The 21,974-nt window shown below is 43.8% G+C and overlaps 2 protein-coding genes across 9 annotated transcripts in view; one reads left to right on the forward strand and one right to left on the reverse strand.

Moving 5' to 3' along the window:
• Nucleotides 1–701: 701 nt before the first annotated feature.
• On the reverse strand, nucleotides 702–12,477 carry Mbd4 (methyl-CpG binding domain 4 DNA glycosylase). 4 transcript variants are annotated; one of them, XM_087659212.1, is made up of 9 exons: nucleotides 12,235–12,414; nucleotides 11,788–11,887; nucleotides 9,445–9,670; nucleotides 7,942–8,789; nucleotides 4,971–5,045; nucleotides 4,758–4,892; nucleotides 3,864–4,013; nucleotides 3,366–3,469; nucleotides 702–2,289 (listed from the first exon to the last, which is right to left on the reverse strand). In XM_087659212.1, exons 2-9 carry the CDS (start codon nucleotides 11,795–11,797, stop codon nucleotides 2,212–2,214), a joined length of 1,626 nt encoding a protein of 541 aa, XP_087515338.1. In that variant the 5' UTR covers nucleotides 11,798–11,887; nucleotides 12,235–12,414; the 3' UTR covers nucleotides 702–2,211.
• A 191-nt stretch (nucleotides 12,478–12,668) lies between these two features.
• The window catches only part of Ift122 (intraflagellar transport 122), a 70,234-nt gene continuing 60,928 nt past the window's right edge, over nucleotides 12,669–21,974 (forward strand). For 3 of the 5 annotated variants that reach the window (XM_087657605.1, XM_087657606.1, XM_087657607.1), the window contains exon 1: nucleotides 12,669–12,817. In XM_087657605.1, coding sequence (XP_087513731.1) covers nucleotides 12,777–12,817 — 41 coding nt within the window. In that variant the 5' untranslated portion in view covers nucleotides 12,669–12,776. 5 annotated transcript variants of the gene reach the window in all.

Here is a 21,974-nt window from a genome sequence, read left to right on the forward strand (position 1 = left end):
GCACTGTTCTCTTTCTAGGTTTCCACAGAGCCTTCTCATCCTTTTGCCTCCTCAGCAGTGCTCTGCACGTGTGTTCCTGTGATGTCTGTGAAAATATGATGGGTTGCTGTGAAGTGGGAGGTGTGGCCAGTTTTCCTATCACTTTTCGCTGCATCTCTTTACACTTATGTATACTTATTACTTCACAAGTATGTGTACACACTACCTGTGTGCTCAGAGGAGGGCAACAGATCCCCTGGAGCTGTGATTCTTCAGAGATGCTAGGAACTGAACCTGAGTATTGTCACCAGTCACCTCTCCAGTTCCAGCATCCCTCTTTATTAGCTGCCACTTGTTCACCAGAGGGAAAATCAATGAGCCTGCCATCACAGCACATCTGCCTATACCTATGCCCTATCCTACGACCGCTTCCTGACAGTTGGCTTACTTTGCCTTCATTTGATTTAATTTTCAAACCAATCCTTAGAACAATTGACCCTTGGGACTGGAGCCATGATAGTATACTACCTGTCGTGGAAGTGGTACCAAACATAAAAAGATTCCATTCTTCAACTGGGAGAGATGAGGTTTCACAAAGGATCAGGGTTAAAGAGAGTTGCAATGGAGCCATAAGCCACACCCTCACAGGCATATTACGGCCAAATCTAAAATTCCTAAGATTGTCAATGCAAGAGGTCAAGAACATGCGATGACAAAGGACCTTCCTTTTTAATAAAAATATTTTATTAGTACCTAATTCAAAATGATAGGTTTCACAGTATATTAGGATCTTTAGAATTGCATTATACAGGACAGACACTTCTCCAGACATAGCTTATTTAGTCCAACAAGCTTGGCTTGTATTTTTAGTGCAGAGTTTTGCTGTGTAACCAAAGCTACCTTCACACTCACATAAACCAGGCTGCCTTGAATTCACAGTGGTCCTCTTGCCTCAGCATCCCAAGTGCAGGGATTATGCAGACACATTACAGTACCCATCTGTTCATTGTCTGTGTGTGCCTCCAGTGGACCTTTTGTTTTGTTTTTGATATAGGGTCTTACCATGTAGCCCATGCTGGCCTTCATCATGATCCTCTCCAGACTCCCAAGTGTTAGGATTATAGTAGTGTACCACCGCGACTGGCATGGGTGAATATATCAGAACATATTTTATTAAGGGAAATGGGATAGAATATTATGCATTTTGAGTGGATGTTGCCTTGAGGAAATTTAATTTTCAAGCTGCAATTAAGTAATTAGGACTTAATTATATATATGCTACATGTGCTGGGGTATCCAATGAAGCCAAAAGAAGGTGTCAGATCCCCAGGAGGAGTTGTTACAAGCAATTATGATCTGCCTGATGTGGGTGCTAAAAAACAAATTCAGGTCCTCTGTAAAAGTAACAACATACTAAACCACTGAACCATCCCTCTCCAGATCATTTCTGAAATTTATGTGTTTTATAACATGTATATGTGAGTTCAGTGAGGGTAAGAGTCAGCCTTCAGGAGTGGGTTCCAGGGATGGAGTTCAGGTCATCAGGCATGGCAGCAAGTGACTTCAGTTACTGGGCCACTTCCCTGGCCCTGCCCTGTTTGCTTTTGAGGCAGTCTCTCTGGTGCAGTATAGGTAGGCCCTCAACTTTCCACCCTTCTCCCTCAGCCTCTTGAGTGCTGGGATTACAGGTGTGTGCCACCATGTGTAGGTCAATTTGGTTTTTACTTAGTGACTCTTTTTAGAGTATATGCCTCATTATTTAAACTATAACACTCCAATACCCATAAGAATGGCAGTCTTTCCACACATGACAGTATCACTTTGTACAGAAAGATGTTCAGCTTTTCCTCAGCAGGAGTGCTGGTAACTGGCTTTGAGCATCGGCATGTTGAATTTCATCACTGGAAAAACTAAACAGAGCACACTTTTTTTTTTTTTTTTTCTTTTTTTCAGAGCTGGGGACCGAACCCAGGGCCTTGCGCTCGCTAGGCAAGCGCTCTTCCGCTGAGCTAAATCCCCAACCAACAGAGCACACTTTTAGGACCGTTACTCAACAATTTTTTTCTCCCAAATTTCTTTGTCTACAACATTTAGTGACAAAGATCTATCTTTGGCAGGGGCTTAAGACATGCATGGCTTCTAACGAACTGAAGAAACTACATGCCTGTACACCACAGGGCCCTTAGGAGTGGAAGCACAGAGCAATGCACAGGAAGCTTCAGACAGGCGGCTTTAAGATAGACTTAGTTTCTCATGATTTTCCCAAAGCCAGTCATGGTATTTATTTAACTTGTGGTCTTCAGGGTGCACCTGGAAGAAATGCAACACAGCCATAGAGACATTTAAAGTTTGGTGAGGGAGTTCATTATAATACACCTGAGATAAACAGGGACATTGAACCCAGCAGCAACCCAGACTGTATATAATCACCCCCCCCTTTTTTTTTTAAAGATTTTACTTTATTTGTATTAGTCACCGTCTTCGGAAACACCAGAAGAGGGCATCAGATCCCATTACAGATGGTTATGAACCACCATGTGGTTGCTGGGAATTGAACTCAGGACCTCTGGAATAGCAGTCGGGTGCTCTTAACCGTTGAGCCATCTCTCCAGCCCCAGTAATCACCCCTTATATAACAGAAATCCTACAGTTTACAAAGTGCTCTCCAGTTCAGAACTAATCCAGACCTGGAGCAGAAGGCAGTGATGATTACAGACCCTGTGAAGCTAACCAATGGCTCTGATGGTGAAGGGGGAGAACACCTTTACACCCTGTGGCCCTTTAGCCTGGGTGTCTAGACCTTACTGTCTTAATATAGGGCCATACTGTGAGAAGGCAATGTGCCAAGTCAGAAAAAAATTTAATTTTATTAGTTGTGTATGTGTGTATACTGAGGCACGTCTGTGAAGTTCATTTTTAAGAGTCGTGTCTATGAAGTATAGATTTTTTAGAGTCAGTTCTTTTCTTCCACCTTTATGTGGGTTCCAGGAATGGAACTTGGGTTACCGGGTTTGTGCAGCAAGCAAGCACTTTTATACCCTAAGCCGTCTCCCTGGCTCACAATCCACTTTCCTCCCAGCACTAGGGGCTCCTTTTAACAGGAAGACCCCCTGTCAGTATTAAACAGAACATTGATGGGTAACAGGGTCAGGAGTGACAGACAGCTCAAGTCAGTGAGAGGCCATAGCACACAGCATAGGGACTTGGACAGCACCTCATAAGCTCATAACTACAATTCATAACCTTATGCCCCTGCTGCTCTTTGAATAGAGAACAAATCTGGTTGGGACTACAACAGGACTTCTTTCTCATAGATCCAGGCATACTGGTGGGTGTCCTAGAGGCAAATATGCTGGATATGTTGGCTTATACAGTGGTGGGCTTACCTGCTTCCACTCATTGACACAAAAGATCCGGTAGGAGTCGTTGCCATATTTACCAATCCCATGAAGCTCAATCGGATACCTCCACGGCTTTGTCAGATATTCATCTGAGGGATACACATCCAACATGTGGTCAGCCTTGGGAAAGTCACCTTCCTTACACCTAATGGGGCAAGATGACCCCTCCCTCTGAAGAGCACCAATGGTACCCTCGATTCCACAATGCCCTTATCACCTGCCTCTTCCGCACCACTCTTCTGTGCTTTGCTAAATAGAGGAAATGCTTCTCTTCTATGCACAGGGTTATTCAGTGTTGGGCAAAGATTTATGGTCCAGGTCAGTAGGAGTCTCTGGTATGGGGCAAGTGGGCTGTTTTAAACGTCTTTCATGCTTGAGCTAAATGACCTCAATTAATATAGCATCTGGGGGCATTAAAGTTTAAGGTGTGGCTGCCTTCATTGGGCGCAATCTGCTTCTTCCACTGGGGCTGGGGGAACATACCTGAGAACTTGATGATGGTTTTTGCACGGAGATCATAGAGACCAAGAGGCTTAAGAAGTTCTGACACGTCCCTCCAGTCAGCAGTCCGGGCCACTTCAGCTGAAGGGTACTTCTCTAGAAACTCCCACAGCACGGGGATGGCCATCTTGCCTGGGGAGCATAAACAATGTCAGACACATGTCTCGGGAAAGGCCAACTTCTTGTTTAGGTAGTTTTACATCTAGAAACTTCAGGCAGTGGCATTTTTGTTACTGTTTGTGATGCTAGGAATGAAATTTGGGTACTTTGCATGTGGCAAGGGCTCCACCACTGAGCTATGTTCCCAGTCTTGCATGTTTAACTACTGTCAAGTCACTGCCCGAACCAGCAGCCACTTACAGAACCAAATACCAACACTGTTAATCTACTGGATTATTAGTCCAAATTATGCTGAAATTGGCCCAGTTTTCAAATAATCGGCTCACTAGATAACCACTATAAGCATCTAATGAACACAGGGGGGTTCCGAGCAGGATGGAGGGTGGAAAAAATATTAACTACTCCTTCACAGATAACCAAAGCTAATCTGTTAGTAGGAAATCAGTGACCACCTGGCTCTTATATTAAAAAGAATGTTGGCTGTTATCCAGTCTAATGTTTGCATACATAAAAAGTTCTGAGGGCTAAAAGGGAAAAGCCTTGTCCAATATCACAAACTTGAGATGTACCTTGAACTTGGGCCTCTTTTTTTTTTTTTGGTTCTTTTTTTCGGGGCTGGGGACCGAACCCAGGGCCTTGCGCTTCCTAGGCAAGTGCTCTGCCACTGAGCCAAATCCCCAACCCCTGAACTTGGGCCTCTTAACCAGTTTGGGTCTCTTCCTTCTAACCAGGACAAGATGACAGTGACCCACAAACCTGAGGTCCGATTGAGAAATATAGTTGAGATGAGGAGCTTCCATGGATCATGGAAAAGTGTTTCTTGAACAAGATTGAAAGGTGACCGAGGAGGGGTCCATTTCTTGAAGGCTTTGCGTCTTGGGGGGCTAAGAGCTACAAAAACAGAGGGTTGTCACAGTCGTTCTCATAAAAGACTTGGACCTCCTGTTCTGCTTGGGGAAGGGTGGGTACCTTCTTTGTTGTACTTGCTGGAAAAATACAGGCTTGTTTTCCTTTTTTCTACCTGTGTTCGTGGGATGCTGTCTTCTGAAAAGCAAAAACAGTTTAGTCTATGATTTAGGGAATGCTGGGGCTATCCTAGGCTACATAAGTTACCCTAATTCTACTAATATCCTATCAGTTAGGCATTATTTTATCTCCACTTTATTCATAAGTACATTGAGGCACAGAGAAGCTAAATGAGTCCCAGGATACACAGTTAGTGGGAGAGTTACAGTGGAAATCCAAGCAGGCTAGCTCAAAAGCCCTGTACGGGTCCCTATGATTTACTCTGCCAGTTCACAGTATGGAAAACTGCAACAGTCTGAATAGTCTAATATATTTGTACAATGTGGCCATTAAAATGCTGAGACTCTATCATGAATATTTTCTACTGACATTTACCTCAAAAAGGAAAAAAAGAGGCAAAATTCTACATATGACCTTAATTTTATGTGTATGTATGCACATACACATAAAGAGACACTAAGAATAGAATTAAGGTGGTACAGTGGTTGTTAGAAATGGTAATTTCTCTTTTCTTCTGTAACTTCCCCACACATCTGAAAGGTTCTCCAGCTACATATATTTACCAAAAAGGAGGCACACAGGAGAAGCTGAGAAGAGCTGTGAGCCTTGGCTACCCAACAAGCTTCTGGAGATTGCTCTGCACCGAGAGTACTAGCTGCTCTTCCAGAGGGCCTAAGTTCAGTTCCCAATAACAATGTTGAGTGGCTCACAACTGCCTTTAACTCCACCTTTAGGGAATCTACTGCCCTTTTCTGCCTTCTATGGGTACCCACACATATATGGCATCCACGCCTACAGTCACCCACATGTACAAAATGAAAATCTTAACCAATCAAACCTCTCAAGTTTCAGTCTCTCAAGTTGAAATGGTCATATACTCCTTTTAGCTACACCCTGAGTATCAGTTAATATCTTACTTACATTTGTATATTATACAACCACCTTTTTTCACTTATTTTTACCCCACAATTATTTTGTTATTGTTTTGAGACAATGTCTTAGTAGTCCAGGCTCACCTCAAACTTAACCATGTTTGGCCTTGAACTCACGATCTTTCTACATCTAACTCCCAAGTGCTGGGACTATAGACTTGTAACACCATACTCGGCTACCTTATAGTAAAACTGTTTAATTTTAATTTATGCAGGTTACATGTGTAGATACCTGTGGAGGCCAGCAGAGGGCATTAGATCCCTTGGAGCTGGAGTTACAGGCAGTTAGGAATCATCTGACATGGGTGTGGGGGAACTGCAGTTTTCTGGAAGAGCAGAAAGTGCACTTAACTGCTGAGCCATCTCTCTAGCTGCCTTTTGTCTTGATGTGAAAAAGGGAACTAATTTGAGGTATTCTTTTAATTTTTAGAAACTAAGGCTTAAAGTAGTTGCCAGAAAATGATACCAGGGTTGACTAAACACTCAACAAATATCTAGGTCTCCACATAATGATGCCCGTGCCTTTTGCTATTCTAGTCTGGGCAGGGAAAGCCTAGAAGAAAGCAGGAAATAGGATAAAGGAAACTGATCTTATGGGTACTTGATGTTTTCCATGGGTTCCCACATTAACTAACTAACTAACCAACCAACCAGCCTCCTTCATTACCTTTTGGCTTGATAATTTATGGGCAAGCCATGATCATTCCACTGGGCACCTATTAGCCAACATCATTTCCTCTTACACTGAGAACTAGACTTCAGTATAGGATGAGCTGGATACTTCCATATTAGATACGAGAAGGTGCTTTAAATATTTAATCTATTCACTATAATTGCAGTGTATCTATACAATCTAATGCTTTAAGAAACTCAAAGGACATACATTGAAGAATTCTTATCCATTTCCTAGGTATATGTGGCCACCTGTTAAAGATACATCAATCCCAGGCACGTACAATTATGGATGGGACTGGAGGCAGAAATCAAGTGTTACCCTGGTTCTACCAATCTGTGCAGGCTGTGTTCCCAAAGGAATCTAAGTAAAATTAAAATTACCGTTCTTCTTTAAGGGGGTTATTCATTATGCCATAAGAGCATAATGAATAACCCAGAGCCGCTCAGATCTTTTTATCTATTATTCACTGAGGCATTGTATAGGCAATACTGCCAAGCCCGGGACTCTTGTGTGACGAGCACAGTGCAAATAATACATGAACTAAGCGATTATACTTTTGAATTATTGAAAGCTCCAAGGCCTTTTAGAGACGCATCAGGCTGTAACAGAAGAAAAGAATATAATACAGATGAAATTAAATTGGGAGTTACACTGCAGCAGCACAGGGGGGACAGGAAGATGCTGACTATTCTTGGCCAGTTTATAAAAGGAGTTTTATCTACATTCTTCACAGAGAATTTTCCTTACAGTCTTATGATTGTTGCCAAAAAAGAAGATAGCATGTGTGGAAAGCTCCACTTCTTAGCTGCTGTCCAGGGAGAGGTGGTAGCAGCCATGACACACCAGTCTTCCTTTGCTGAGCATCCTGGCTGTAGCCAGCTGATTACCTCTCTGCCATATTAAGGGCTTGATGACCAAGCTCAAAGATCAGTTACGGGATGGAGGTGTGACTCAGTTGATAGAGTGCTTGCCTTACCACGCATTAAGTCCTGGGTTCCGTGCCCAGCATTACATAAACTGGCATAGTGGCACATGCCTTTAATTCCAGCACTCAGGAAGCAGAGTCACAAGGATACGATTTCAAAGGTTTCTTCAGCTACACAGTGAGACCCATGGGATACATGAAACCCTGTTCTCAAAAATCACTTAGAGAGGGCAGACACTGGGATCAACTGGGAGGATAGATCTGACGAATGGCTCTTCTTCACTATACTCCCTATCTCAATCACATCCAGGCACGAAAGACAAGATCTGGGCGGGTAAACAGCTCACCACACAGCTAACAGAACTTTCATGCACTGAGTACCTCGAAATGTCTCAGAAGTCAAGTGTTTCTTGGCTTGTGAGCAGCTGGGTGTTTCAGAGCCACTCTGTAAAATGTCAATATGCAAATGTGCCTCCTCCTCTTCTCCCTTCGATCTGATTTCCTCTGATTCTAAAAAGGTCTGCTCACGTGTTGCTTCACGTGTTGCTTCACCTGCTGCTTCAGTTGAATATAATTTGTTTGTGATGCTAGAAGTTACTTGTGTGAAACGAAGATCCGAGCTTGGTGATTTTTCTTCTCCCAGGCCCTTTGCTTCCCTAACCAAGCTGACAGTCGCCCTTGCACAGGCGTCTGCAGGGCAGACAGTTCTGTGGAGTCGACTTTCCTGTGGAACTAGCTCGCTATCAGTATCTGCTTTCTGAACTGTACATAGTCTTTTTCTGTTTCTTCCAGTAGAATCTGAGGGACTCTTCCTGCACCTTTGTTTGGTTCTCTGACTTGCAATTCCTTTCAAAACAGTCACCTTTATTTTGGGCTTTCTGCTCTTCCCAGAGTCAGCATCCTGAATGCCCTTATGTTCTTTCAATAGCAAACGGGCAGAGTTAGAGTTGGACAGGCTGTTGCTATCTGGAGACTCTGAATTACCACCGGGCAGAGGCAATACGTCTGTTTTCCACTTGCTTCGTGTCCTGAGGTTTAGCTTTGAAATGTCAGCTTCATTTGGCTGCTGGGAAGCTGGAGCTGACAAACTTTGGTGTTTATAACCTGGATTGATGCCCCCTTTAGACAGTACAGTAAAATCAAAATCTTCAGGCTTAAGACAAGTCTCTCCAGTTTTGAGAAGATAATTAGCAAGTGAACGTTTTGATCTGAACTTTGATCCTTGTGGGCTACAAAAAAAAAAAAAAAAAAAAGTGACTTTTAAGAAAAGAACTGGACATTTCCAATTAATAGTTTCTAAATGTCACGAAAGACATTTGGCATTTTAAAGCAACAAGAAGTTGTAAATGGCCCCTTTCAATAGATTCTTCTGTGATGGTATAAAAGCAACATACAAATGTAGCTTAAATCCAAATGTCTCATTACCATTGAGAGTAGGATCAACACTGTACGTATGTGACTGTCCCCAAATCACTTGATACACCCAGTGACACTGAAGGAACAGAACTATTTCATAATATATTTTTATAATGTATGTATGTGCTATAGGCATGTGCATATGAGTGTTCTCATGTGTACCTGTGCGTGTGGAAGCCTCAAGTTAAAACTAGGTGTCCTTACTCACTGGACTCAGAACTCACTAAGTCCAGCTAGGCTAGCTAAGCCAGCCTTCCCTGAGAGCCAGGAGTACAGGCAGCTGCTGCACCCGCTCAGCTCTGTAGATGGATTCTGGGGGTCTGAACTCCAGTCCTCATGCTTGCAATGACAAATGCGTTATTCCCTGAGGCATTTCCTTAGCCCATAAACCTCAGATTCTGGCTATCCTTTCCCATCATGGACAAAAATCACTAGGCTGTATTGTTATTTTCCTCCTGAAATGCTTACCTGATAAAGTATACATCAACTCTTCCTGCAGTTTTCCCAGATAACCTTTGCTTCACAACTCTTTCCCATCCACAGGGGACAGGCTTGTGGCATTCTGCCACTGTAGTACAACTAGGCAGAGTAGAAGCAGCAGGCTCCTGGAGAAGGGAGCCACACTCACTGCTTATCACCAGGTCCTTTCCATCTTCACCCACTCCTCCCAGTCCGACAGCAACGTCTTCCTTGCTGGAAAAACAAAACCCAAGTGATGAACTCATTTAAAATGTCTTTTACCCTGCTTCCTCGATTTCTACCCACAGCAGTATGGGACTGCATAAAATACAGATTAATGTCAGTGAGCAGTCTTGTGCCATGAGTATTGTCCCATCTCTGACAACTTCTTGTCCTTCAACTTGTGTTCTCCTCCACCTTGGTTTTCTTTTCTTTCTTTCTTTTTTTTTTTTTTGTCATAAACCAAATGCCTTATTATTTGAGAAAGAGGAGGCCAAATTACAAAACCTTCATACTTAAGACCATGCCAAAAACTTCTGAGGACTTCCATGACTGTTAGATTCAACCATGTAAAACCGTCATCTTGGCTGACAAAACTCGGGCTAAGCTTGGCAATTTCATGTGGCTCAAATGCATATAAACTGACTGAGGATTAAGCTTTTGACTCGAGTATGTTCCTAGTACCATGTCTATTTATATAACACACAGATGTCCTGGTGACAAACAGGTCCCTGTGCTAAACCGCAAAGGATTTCTCTCTGGGCATGCAGGCCAAGGCAACCCAGCACTGGCACGGCAGGTCCCAGCTGGTCCTGCATCCCCTTCCACCTTGGTTTTCAAGACAGGGTTTCTCTGTATAGCCTTGACTGTCCTGGAACTTGCTCGGTAGACCAGGCTGGCCTCGAATTCACAGAATTTCGCTTGCCTCTGCCTCCCAGATGTTGGGATGAAAGGCATGTACCACCACTGCCCAGTTCAACCTAGGTTTTTAAATATTAGGAATCTCCACACAGTAACAGTTGAAGATACCCGCTAAACTTCTTTTTATTTCGCACCACAGGGCTATTATAAAGGTTTCTATAACAGCTGTTCAAAGTTTGAGATATGAGCCAGTAACTGAACTCTTCATCTGAGATCAGCCAAGCTGCTTAAATGAATTACCCCTCTCTCTTGCAAACATGTAAGGGGAACACCTCACATATGTGTGCATTTTTTGAGAAACAACCACCACCACTTTCATAAAATGGTGTGGCCCTCTAAAAGGTACTTAATTTTTTGATAAGAACTTCCAAATCTGATTCTCACCACTTTCTGAGGCTAAAATTTACTCTCATTGGGTGCTGAAGAGATGGCTCAGTTGTTAAGAACACTAGCTGCTCTTCCAGAGGTCCTGAGTTCTATTCCCAGCACCCATACAATGGCTCACAATCTTCTAACTGTAATCACAGGGGACTTGATGCTCTCTTCTGGTGTGCAAGACAAAACACCCCCACCCCACCCTACCCCACCCCACCAAGAGAGAGAGAGGAGAGATATCTCTAAAAAATTATTGGGGGAGGGGTAATTTTCACAAAACTGTCAGTGCAATGGATTTATCCTTATTTATGTGCACCATGCAGGTGCTGAGGCCAGAAGGGATTAGATCTCCTAGAGCTGAGTTATAGATGGTTATGAGCCTCCACTGTGGGTGCTGGGAACCAAACCCAGAGCCTACGGAAGGGCAATAAGTGCTTTAAATGATTGAACGACCTCTCCAGCTTTGAGTACAGTGTATTTTAATCACTAAACTATACATTTTAAAAGGTGAGTGAAGGGTGGGAGAGATAGTTCAGTGGTTAAGAGCACTTATTCCAGAGGACCCCAGCACCCACATCAGGGCAGCTTATAACAGCCTGCAACTCCAGCTCCAGTGAATCTGACACCTCCTCTGGTCTCCACCAACACCCATGTTCATACACAAACACATACATAAATAAAAGTGAGTCTCTAGAGAGACCTTCTAACCCAATCTACTTTCTACAAATAGGGAAATAGGGAAACTAAGCAAGGCCTAGAGACTAACCACAATTAGAACCATGGCGTTCTTCTGATGGAATTTGGAATTAAATATCAGCTAGAAGAATCTTATAAGGAGACCAAGTAACTGAAACCTGAGGGAATCACAACAAATGTTAGGTTTACAAAATGGGTCAAAATCCCAGCTCTATTTATAATTAGCTGAGCTTCCAAAGAGAAAGTCACTTTGGCCGCAAAATCTCTTTTCTCCACCCTTAAAGAGGAAGTAACATTTTAAAAAAAGTTTTGTTTGCTTTTGAGACAGGATATTATGCACCCCAGGTTAGCTTTGAGCCCAGAGGCTCATCTTCAACTTCTGATCCTCCTCCCTCCACAGATATACGATCCCAAGCCCGGGTATTCGGTGCTGACGCTCAAACCCACCGCTTTGTGTTTACTGTGTAAACATTACCAACTTAATTAAATGCCCAGATCTTAAAATCGTTTGAGCGGCCAAGTTTTGGGACATGCAAATAAGTGCATCATTTTAGCCCGGACACAACAGTAACTTCCTATGTGACTTTTCATAGGGCTATTTCTGAGGGGCCCTTCCGGCCCAGGCTAACTTGCTTGCATCACAAAACCTCCCTTGTCTTCTCCAGTCAGTCAGGACAAGGAATCGGGTACATCCTAGTTTGTTCCCACAGGGCGACAGCTCTAGGTGTCCGTCACCTTGTGTTGAAGGTTAGGAAGACCCACACAAGAGAGACTCCTCTAAGGCCCGAGAGAGGTTTAAAAACTTGCCAGCGGTCCCAGGGAGGGTCTGAAACTAGGCTCTTTCCAGCAGTGACGGAGGGGACATTGTTGTCCCCAAGGCTTGGGCTCTCCATCCCGGCTGCTTTGGTCCGCGGGGGCGCAGCTGCAGCTCCAGGCCGGGAGGTGGAGTAAAACACAACTCAAAACACTGGGCCGAATCCAAACACTGACGTGAAAATCAGCCAATCCACACAGCAACCTTCCCGCCACCGCTTCAGTTACAGACGCCACAGCCAGGGTCCCGCCAATCAAATCCTCCGTCGTCAAAGCTCCCTGCCCCACCCATCTTGCCTGACCAATCTCTCCTGTCATACTTACGCTTCCGCCTCCTGCGTCCCTGCGCGCTCGGCGCTTCAGAGGAGGAGCTAGGCTCCCTTTTGGACATGCGCACTTGGAGCTTGCGAACTCACGCGCGACCCATTGCGCATGTGCGTTGCTAAGGGTAGCAAAGGTAGCCGAAGTGGTTTGTGGAGAGAAGCCTGTTGCTGCCGAGGCTGGGAGGAGGGGCCCGAGGCGTGTGGGAAACGGCGATGAGGGCCGTGTTGACGTGGAGAGACAAAGCGGAGCAGTGGTGAGGAGCGGGAAGCTCGGGGATGGTTGGGGAGGCGGCGGGAACCGGCGCGTTGCCATGGCAACGGGCCTGCGGCCTGGGCCAAAGACTCTGATTCGGTGCCTTCAACTCCCCAAAGGAAAGAGAAACCGAGATTCCCGAGGGGGTTAGAGATCACCTGAGGGTGGCGGTCCGCTGAAGCAGTTTATACGTCATCATCATCCAGTCTTACTTCTCTCTTCTCAAAATCCCTCTTGGACTTCTCTCACCCACCTCAGTGTTTTCTCAGCTTCCTGACCTTTGCTACATCGTCAAAGTGCCCATATTTTTGTTTATCTGACATTTTTAAGTTTCTTCTGTTTTTGTTTATTTATTTATTATTTATTATTTATTTATTATTTATTTTTTTATTTTGAGATAGAGTCTCACTTAAAGCTCTGGCTGGTCTGGAATTCACTATCTTGACCAAGCTGGCATTGAACTTACAGAGGTACATCTACTTATGCCTCCCCAGTGCTGGGGTTAAAAACTTTCAAGCAGGAACAAACAGTGCGAGTAACTTGCATATAGGTGCTGTTAAAAGAGAGCGTTTCCACCTGAGCTGAGATCTACTGTGTCTGAAGCCGGACATTTCCATGTAAGGTCAGAGAAACATGTAAGACGCACATCAAATCAAGACATTCTCCTGATCGGAAAGTTTGAAGAATATTTTCATAATTAGTACTTAAGAGTGAGCTTAATTTAATACTTAATTAAAATACTGAGTATTAAGAGTGAGCCCTTCAAGCAAGCATAAGGACTAGAGTTCTGATTCCAGTACCTACATAAAAGCCAGGTGTGGTCCTACATAAACCTGTAACAGTGGTACAGAGGGGAGTTCAGACAGGATGACTGATAGGGTTTGTTAGCCACCAACTTAGCCAGAAAGAGGGGGTCCAAGGTAAGGAGGAGGACCCTGCCTCAGAGGAACAAGTCAGAGAGGAGAGGTAGACACCTGATGCCCTCTGACCTCTGCAGAACATATGTACACACACATGTATATTCATGCACATTTTATACTGACACACATACACATATATTCACGCACATTTTATACTGATACACACACATACACATTACAGATAAGCAAATAAAAATAGTTTGAAAAAGGATGGAAAGAAAACTAGGCCCATCCTGTAATCCCTCCACACCTTCGGGGAAGCAGGAGGATCTGGAGTTCTCAGCTACATAATGAGTTCAAGGTCAACCTAGGCTCTGTGAGAACATGCCTCAAAAAAAAAAAAGAAAAAAAGAAACTGGATTGGGAAAATACCTTATCAGGCACTTGCTGCCCAGTGATGAAACCTGGTAGAAGAAGAAAACCAATTCTATAAAGTTTTCCTCTGACCTTCATACCAGTTCCATGTCATGTGTACTCCCACATCGTGTATACACACACACACACACACACACACACACACACACACACACACACAATGTTACACATAAATAGTTAAAAAAAGGAGTGGGGGGCAGGCTTGGTGGCAGAAGCAGAATCAGGCAGATCTCTGAGTGTGAGGCCAGCCTGGTCTATAAAGTAGTTCCAGCACAGCCAAGTCTACACAAACAAGCCCTGACTCCAAAAAAAAAAAAAAAAAACAAAACAAAACAAAAAAAAAAAAACTCCAAACAACAAAAAGAAATATAGTAAAAAAAAAAATTAAAAAGAGAGAATGACAATAGAATGACTGCCATCTTAATTCAGTGTAATTTGATGTCCTCGTCCATTTTGTCATTAAAGTCCACCAGCCAGGAACACATTTCAGGAAATTCTGGCTTATAGAGTAAGACTCAGAGTCTCCTGGATGGTCTGCTGTGCTTCACACAACTCTGCCTGTCCTGAGGCGTTTCCTTTTGTAACACTGAGATCCTAAACATCCCTCGAGGCTGGCTTTTGGGGAACTTGCACAAATAACAGCTAATGCTGACATGATTCAGACACTAAGAACTTGTGTCCTTTACCTCATTGTCTCTTCAGAGCAGCTCTAGGGAAGTACTACAATCATCTCTACTTTACAGATGAGAAGACTGACACAGAGAGGGGAGATAGGTACACTTACCTGTGTGTGGTGAAGCTGGCTTGCAGGCTCAGGTGGTCCTATGGCAAAACCAGTTGTCTCGGGCTCTGATTTCAGTTAGATGAGTAATGCAGTAAGGCAGTCCTCACTTGCATATTAAATTGAAGAGATTTCTGTTACTCACAGGACGTTCTCCTGCATCCTACTTGAAACATTTCACCTTGTCAGCCGTTTTCATTTTAATAAATGACTTTGGAGGTTAGCAGTAGGGTGCTCAGCAGTCGAAGGTGCTTTCTGCCAAGCATAGTGAATTCGAGCCCTAGGGCTCACACGGTGAAAGGAGAGGACCAGGTTGTCCTCTGACCACCAAAAGTGCTCCATGGTACACATGCCCCAATAAATAGTTCAACGTTAAAAAAAAAAGTTTTCGATGTTACTTTTTTGAGACATGGTCTCATGTAGCCCAGCTGGCCTTGGGCTTCTGGTCCTCCTAGCTCAACCTGAGCAGTACTAAGGTAATAACATAGTTTTATTACTTTTGTCTTCACTCTAGTATAAGATTACCCACAACCAGGGGTGGTGGTCCATGAATGTCTTTAATCCCAGCACTCAAGAGGCAGAGTTGGATAACTAAGTTTAAGGCCAGCCTGGTCTACATAGTGAGTTCCAGCAGAGCCAGGACTACATAATGAGACAGCTAATCAATCAACCAACCAACCAACTAACTAACCAACCAACCAACCAACCAACCAACCAAACAAACAAACAAACAAACAAACAAACAACTAGAGCACCCATGGCGCAAGCTAGCAGTAACTGGCAAGCAAGCACTGGTTTCCACGTCAGGGAGCAATAGGGAGTAACAAGGACTATAGCAAACTGGAAGGCTCCCATTCTGCAGGACAGGGGCAGCTGCTTCTCTGCTCCTGCCAATCATCATGGATAGAAATTTGGCCTGGTGTTTGCAGATCTTCCTATTTTTACCAGAAGCTAGGAATCTGCGTTTTAAGTGTGAAATGTCCTAATTTCTAAATGTTGGCACCTAATTAGAAAAAACAAAGTAAAACACCATGTGAGCCAAACAAAACATTTGCTGGTCAAATGCAGCCTGATCTGCTCTGTTCTCAACCCCTGGCACAGAATTTTGTTCACTCCGCTCTTGTGGTACTTAAGAGTCTGTTGGGTGTAAGAGTTATTTTTTTAATCTGTTAATCCCAGACACCTTGTAAAAGCAATGGCTGTGTTTTATTTCCAAAGGCTTCTGGAGCCTGTTAGTATTTAGTGAGTAGACGTGTATGTTCATGGAGGAATAGCCGAGGGAATGAATGGCCAGTGAGGACTGCTATCTGCTCTTAGGGATATTACAGATTTGAAGCAATCTATTAGGGTAGGAGGTGCAGAGACTCTGTAGGCTGGCAGCCTGAAGATGGCTATATATGCCAGCTGATGAAATGGAACAAAACAGAACAAAACTCACACCTAGATAGTAGAATCCAGCAATCCTAGAGGCCCTTGACTAACCCCCCACTTCCCCTAGGCTCCTGCTCTGTTCTTTTGCTTCTGGTCTGTTCTTCACCCAGCAGAATAACTCACTGAGGACCTGTTACTATGATTCTGCTGTTCTCTTCATAAACCAGAGTGACCCCTTTGATGTCTTGCAGGGTGGTCCCCTGGCCTTCTTGCCTCTAGGCTTGCTAACATTTAGATTATGTTTTGGAGCTTAGTCAAAGACTCCATTTTCCTACCCAAAGATCTGTCAATTTTTTCTTCTCCTCTTTCCTCCCCTCCCCTCTTTTGTTCTTTATTTGTCTGATGTGCATGTGTGTGTGTACAGATGAACTTGACTGTGCATGTGCATGTGCATGAGACAGCCAGAGGTTGGTATCTTCCTCTATTTCTGTCCACCATATTTTAATTTACTTTTTATGTTACATATATAGGTGTTCTGCTTGCATGTATGTCTGTGCACTACCTGAGTGCCTGGTACCAGCAGATGCCAAAAGAGGGCATCAGATCCCCTGAAACTGGAATTACAGACAGTTGGGAGCCACCATGTAGGATCTGGGAACCCATGTCCTCTATAAGCAGAGAGTATGCTGTGCTATCCTTCCAGATCCCAACCTTTTTTTTTTTTTTTTGGTTCTTTTTTTCGGAGCTGGGGACCGAACCCAGGGCCTTGCGCTTCCTAGGTAAGCGCTCTACCACTGAGCTAAATCCCCAGCCCCCCAGATCCCAACCTTTAATTCACCATTTAAGCTAGCCTGGTTAGCCATCAAGCCCCTGGGACCTGCCTGTTTCCATATCTCAATCACTCTGGTTTAGAGGTATGGCGTGTTGTGCCTAGGCTTTACATGGAATACTGGGCATCTAAACTCAGGTCCTCACACTTGCTTGCAGAGCAAGCACTTTACCCATTGAGCTATCTCTGACCTCTAAATGCTTTCCCTCTTTATTTTTTCTTTCTGAACTTTTATCTTCCTTAAATATGCTGCTCTAGGTTCATCTCAACCACAATGACTTTGAGGCTAGCCCTTCTTATTCCAGGCAGGTTAGCTAGCATTGAGACAGGTTGTGACTAACTGAGGAGACTAAGGGTGTGGGTCAGTGGTAGAGAGCTTTCCAAGCATGTGTGAGGTCCAGCATTCTTAGCACCACATTAAAATTTAATGAAGTGATTTAATTTGTCTGAGATTGCAAATCCCTGCTACTCAGGAGGCTAAGATCTTCAGCCTAGGAGAAAGCTCGTCTCAGAAAAAGTAGCGGGAAGTCTTGGGCTTCAAGCATGGGGTTGTCAGGGGAGGAGACAGAGAGTAAGCAGAGTAGCATGTGTGGCTTGTAGTGGGTTTGAAGGGCACCTTGCAACTTCAGTATGCAGAGGACAGTTGGCAGGGCTCAGCTCTCATCCTTCAGCAGTGAAATCCGAGTATGCAGGTTGGACGGTTTACCTTTTTCATAAAAGAGGACCACTTGGGAGAGAGCCCGCCATGGTGGTACAGCCTGCCAGAGGACAGCAAGCCTCCAACCCTAGTGTATGCTGGCTGAAGCTAGATGGTCGTGTGGAGGGAGCATTTGCCCTGGGTGGGGTGGTAGAGTCCATGATAAAAGTCTGAGTCCGGGGTTGGGGGTTTAGCTCAGTGGTAGAGCGCTTGCCTAGCAAGTGCAAGGCCCTGGGTTCGGCCCCCAGCTCTGAAAAAAAGAAAAAAGAAAAAAAAAGTCTGAGTCCTTTCCAATTTGGGGATTCTGTGATGATGTGATATCATTAAACCCTGGGGGTGGAGTTTAAACATGAAAGTTTGGTAGGTTGCCAGTTATGATCAGTGTGTCAAGCCTCTGGTCTAACAAAATGTAAAACTTGGCTATTGTCTGTGGGTTGAAGACAAGTGTATTAAGGATGCATGTTATGAAACATAAATACAGAAGACTGTGTGCTTGAGAGTGAAACTGAACTGTTTAGATTCCAACTACAGCAGGAGTTAAACTGGAGCAAATCAGGCTGGAGAGATGGCTCAGCAGAGTGCTTGCTGCTCTTCCTTTCAGTGCCCCCAAGTTTGGTTCCCGGCACCTGTGTTGGACGACAAATAATCACAAATTAGATATGCCTGTTGTAATTTAAGAAAGTATATTTCAGGGCAACCAGAAAGTGAACTTTCACATCTGAGAAATGTTCAGGCTTAGCCCAAATAAAACAACAAACATGGAGATATCTGGCTTAGTAGGTAAAAGTGCTAGTCAGATGACCTGAGCTTGATCCCTGGCCAACACGATAACCCTAGAGAGAACCAGCTCCAGTTAGTTGTACTCTGATCACACATGCACCACAGCATTCGTTTGCCTCCTAAAATAAATAGATAAATGTAAAAGAAAAATGAGCTGAAGCCAAGAGTGGTGGCATATGTCTATAATCCCAGCACTTGAGTAGTAGAGACAGGAGGATCAGAAGTTCAAGGCCATCCTCAGCTGCATCAACTACATGGAGAATCTGGAACAGAACAGACCATTGTACACATGAGAGTGTAAAAGGCAACCACAAAAAATGCCAGGAGAGGGAGCTGGAGAGGTGGCCCAGTGGTTAAGAGCACTGACTGCTCTTCCAGTGGTCCTGAATTCAGTTCCCAGCAATCATATAATGGCTCACAACCATCTGTAATGGGACCTGATGCCCTCACATACATAAAAAAAAATTAATATTAAAATTTTTTAAAAAAATGCCAGGTGAAGTGGTTTACATCTGTAGTTCTAGCAATTGGGAGGAGTAGCATAAGTTGAAGGCCAGCCTAGGCTATAAAAGAGTCCTAGATCAGCCTGAGCCAGGGTAAGACCCTGCCCCAACAAACAAATACAAGTAGCACTAATTCAGCCACACTGAATTCTTGGAGAAGAGGTCTGAGAGTCATCATGACAGTCCAGATGTGTACAGGCAGGAAGGGAGCCATACCAAGGACTGGATGAAAGGTGTAAAGCCATTCCAAGCTAATGTCTCAGCGTGAAGATACACAGATGCCAGGTATTTTACACAAAGCTGGCCCAGGATCCCGGTGTTAGGAAGCAGCTCTCCACCTTGTTTTATAGTAAGGGCGAAGTTCAGATAGGTCAGCTTTCCTGGCCCCAGTTCCCCTGTACTTTTAGCCTACCGCTTGCTTTTTTGAATGTAACACATGTCAAGGAAGCCCAGGCCTGTTATCACAAAACAGTGAAGAAGGACAGTGCAGAACCTGGGCCAGGATTCGACACAGAATGCAGTGTGCTGAACTGGAAAGCCAGACAGCCTTACCTTTGCTCAGCCTTTGTTAGCCAGCTGTGTATCCTTTCATTTCCTCAGTGGGCCCACCCCGTCTGCTCCATTGTGCTGTGATATGTGTATACATGTGGGGCTAGCATACACTTTCCCTGTCACAGCTCTCAACTGTTCACAAGTGTGAAGAATCTTCTAGGAGTCTTCTCTGACTCTCCACATGACCCATACACAAAGACACAGGAAGTAAACAAATAATACTATAACTACAGAAAAGAGGATGGGGAGAGAGAGGTGGTGACCATAGGGCACTGGGTTTCAGTTAGAGTGAAGGAATGCATTTCAACAGCCTCATGAGGGCCACAGTTATATATCGTATATTTCAAAATGGCTAATGAATAGATTTTTTAATATCATTGCAGTAAACAATGTCTTTGAGGTAATAAGCATGTTAATTAGCTTTCTGCAATATATTTATATATTATATAAACATCATGTATATCTTATATAAACACCCTGTAAATATACACAGTTATTATTTTTCATTTACTTTCCAAATTCTCATGGAATGCCTTGAGCAAATGATAATACTTGGGTGGGGGATTTGGCTCAGTGGTAGAGCGCTTGCCTAGCAAGCGCAAGGTCCTGGGTTCAGTCCCCAGCTCTGAAAAAAAGAAAAAAAATGATAATACTTTGGGGATGGGAGGGTTGGTTCTGAGAGGGCAAGAAAGCCATTATGAATTACTTCATCAACCATGATATACCCCAATAGCAGTAATGAGGGCTACCAGGCCTGAGAGTTGACACATGGGCTTTAGGGCTAGGCCCTAGACCACCATCCTGGCTTCACCCCTTCTCTGGGGCAGTTTATTTTTATTTTCAGGAAGTTGTTTAACTTTGTAGTTTTCTCATCTGCAAGATAGGCTTGGAGTTGTGAGGTTGAGAGAATTTGTACAACTGAGCATTTAAATTATATCCTGGAGGCAGAACAAATGCTCTCAATAAATGTCAGCCATTGGAAAAGCATTCAGAAAAACATTTGATATAACTGGCAATAATCCAGGGGAGTAGAGGCAGTGCAGTAGGATGGTTAGGATCCCAGGCTTCAGAGGCCCTTTTACTTGCTGGGTGTGTGAGGCTCTTCCCAGCCTGTACCACATCGTTATCTATAAAGCAGAGCCCACTTTGTCTTTTCATGACCATTGTAGAGTTGTTTCAGAAACCCCAAAGACACCAAACTGACAGATGTTCAAGTCCAGCTTAATGTCTGTATAGAGACTTGCAGAGAGCCTTGACCTGCCACTATGCTGTAAATCACCTCTGGATAGCATGGGAGTGCTGCAGAAATCACCTTTACACTCTGCTCTTACAGAATAATGATATGGGGAAGGTGCATGAGCTCACCACAGACATGATTTTTCCTTGAGGGTGTGCACGTGTATGCTTGTGTATGTGCATATATGTATGTGCACATACAAATATGAGTGTGTGTATAAACACCCACAGGGTCTCATTGTGTTGCTGTGGCTGGCCTGGAACTCATTATGTAGACCAGGTTGGCCTTGAACTCCTGGATCTGCCTTTGCCTCCTGAGTGCTGTAATTTTTTAAAAATATTTAAAAATTTAAAAATATTTTGGATCTGGGCTGGGGAGAAGGCCCAGCAGTTAAGAGCACTGACTGCTCTTCTAGAGGTCCTGAGTTCAATTCCAGCAACCACATGGTGGCTCACAACCATTTGTAATGGAATCTGATACCCTCTTTTGGTATGTCTGAAAACAGCTACAATGTACTCATATACATAAAATAATTCTTTAAAAATAATTTTGATCAACAGTTATTTGAACTGATAGATGAAGAATCTACTGGACAGTGGGTTTACTTTAATCATCCTTGCCCCACAGGTTTATTGCAAAGATGAAATAAAATTGTGTTTGAAGAACTAAGGGCTATGATAGTATTGTCATTGAAAAGAGTGTGTTTTCAGACTACTGACAAGTCCAGGTAGTTTATTCCAGCCACATTTTCACAGTGGACACTCACTGTCTTTTCACTCTTCTCTTCAATAGTGACTCTTCTGGCTGGGTCATTTGAGAATCTCAGTTTTTGCTGGTTTGATAGCCCCACCACCACCATCTTGGACATAATAAGATGGTTCAGTCTAGTTTCTTTATTTACACTGCTTGCTGTCTCTACTTCTTTGCTTGATTTCTTTTCCTAAGAGCTGTACTTGCCACTGTTCTGCATGGCTCAGAGTGGCCCCTCATTTGGATACTGTGTTCTTCATGGAGCTTCTCCTCTTCCCCAGGTTAGAATATGGGTCTTCCTTGAACTGTGCAAAGCAGCACACAGTATTCCTCATTATTTCACCCACACTCAGAGATCCTTGA

This window comes from Rattus norvegicus, chromosome 4 (genome assembly GCF_021556685.1).
Source record: "Rattus norvegicus strain SHRSP/BbbUtx chromosome 4, alternate assembly SHRSP_T2T, whole genome shotgun sequence".
Classification (NCBI taxonomy): Eukaryota; Metazoa; Chordata; class Mammalia; order Rodentia; family Muridae; genus Rattus; species Rattus norvegicus.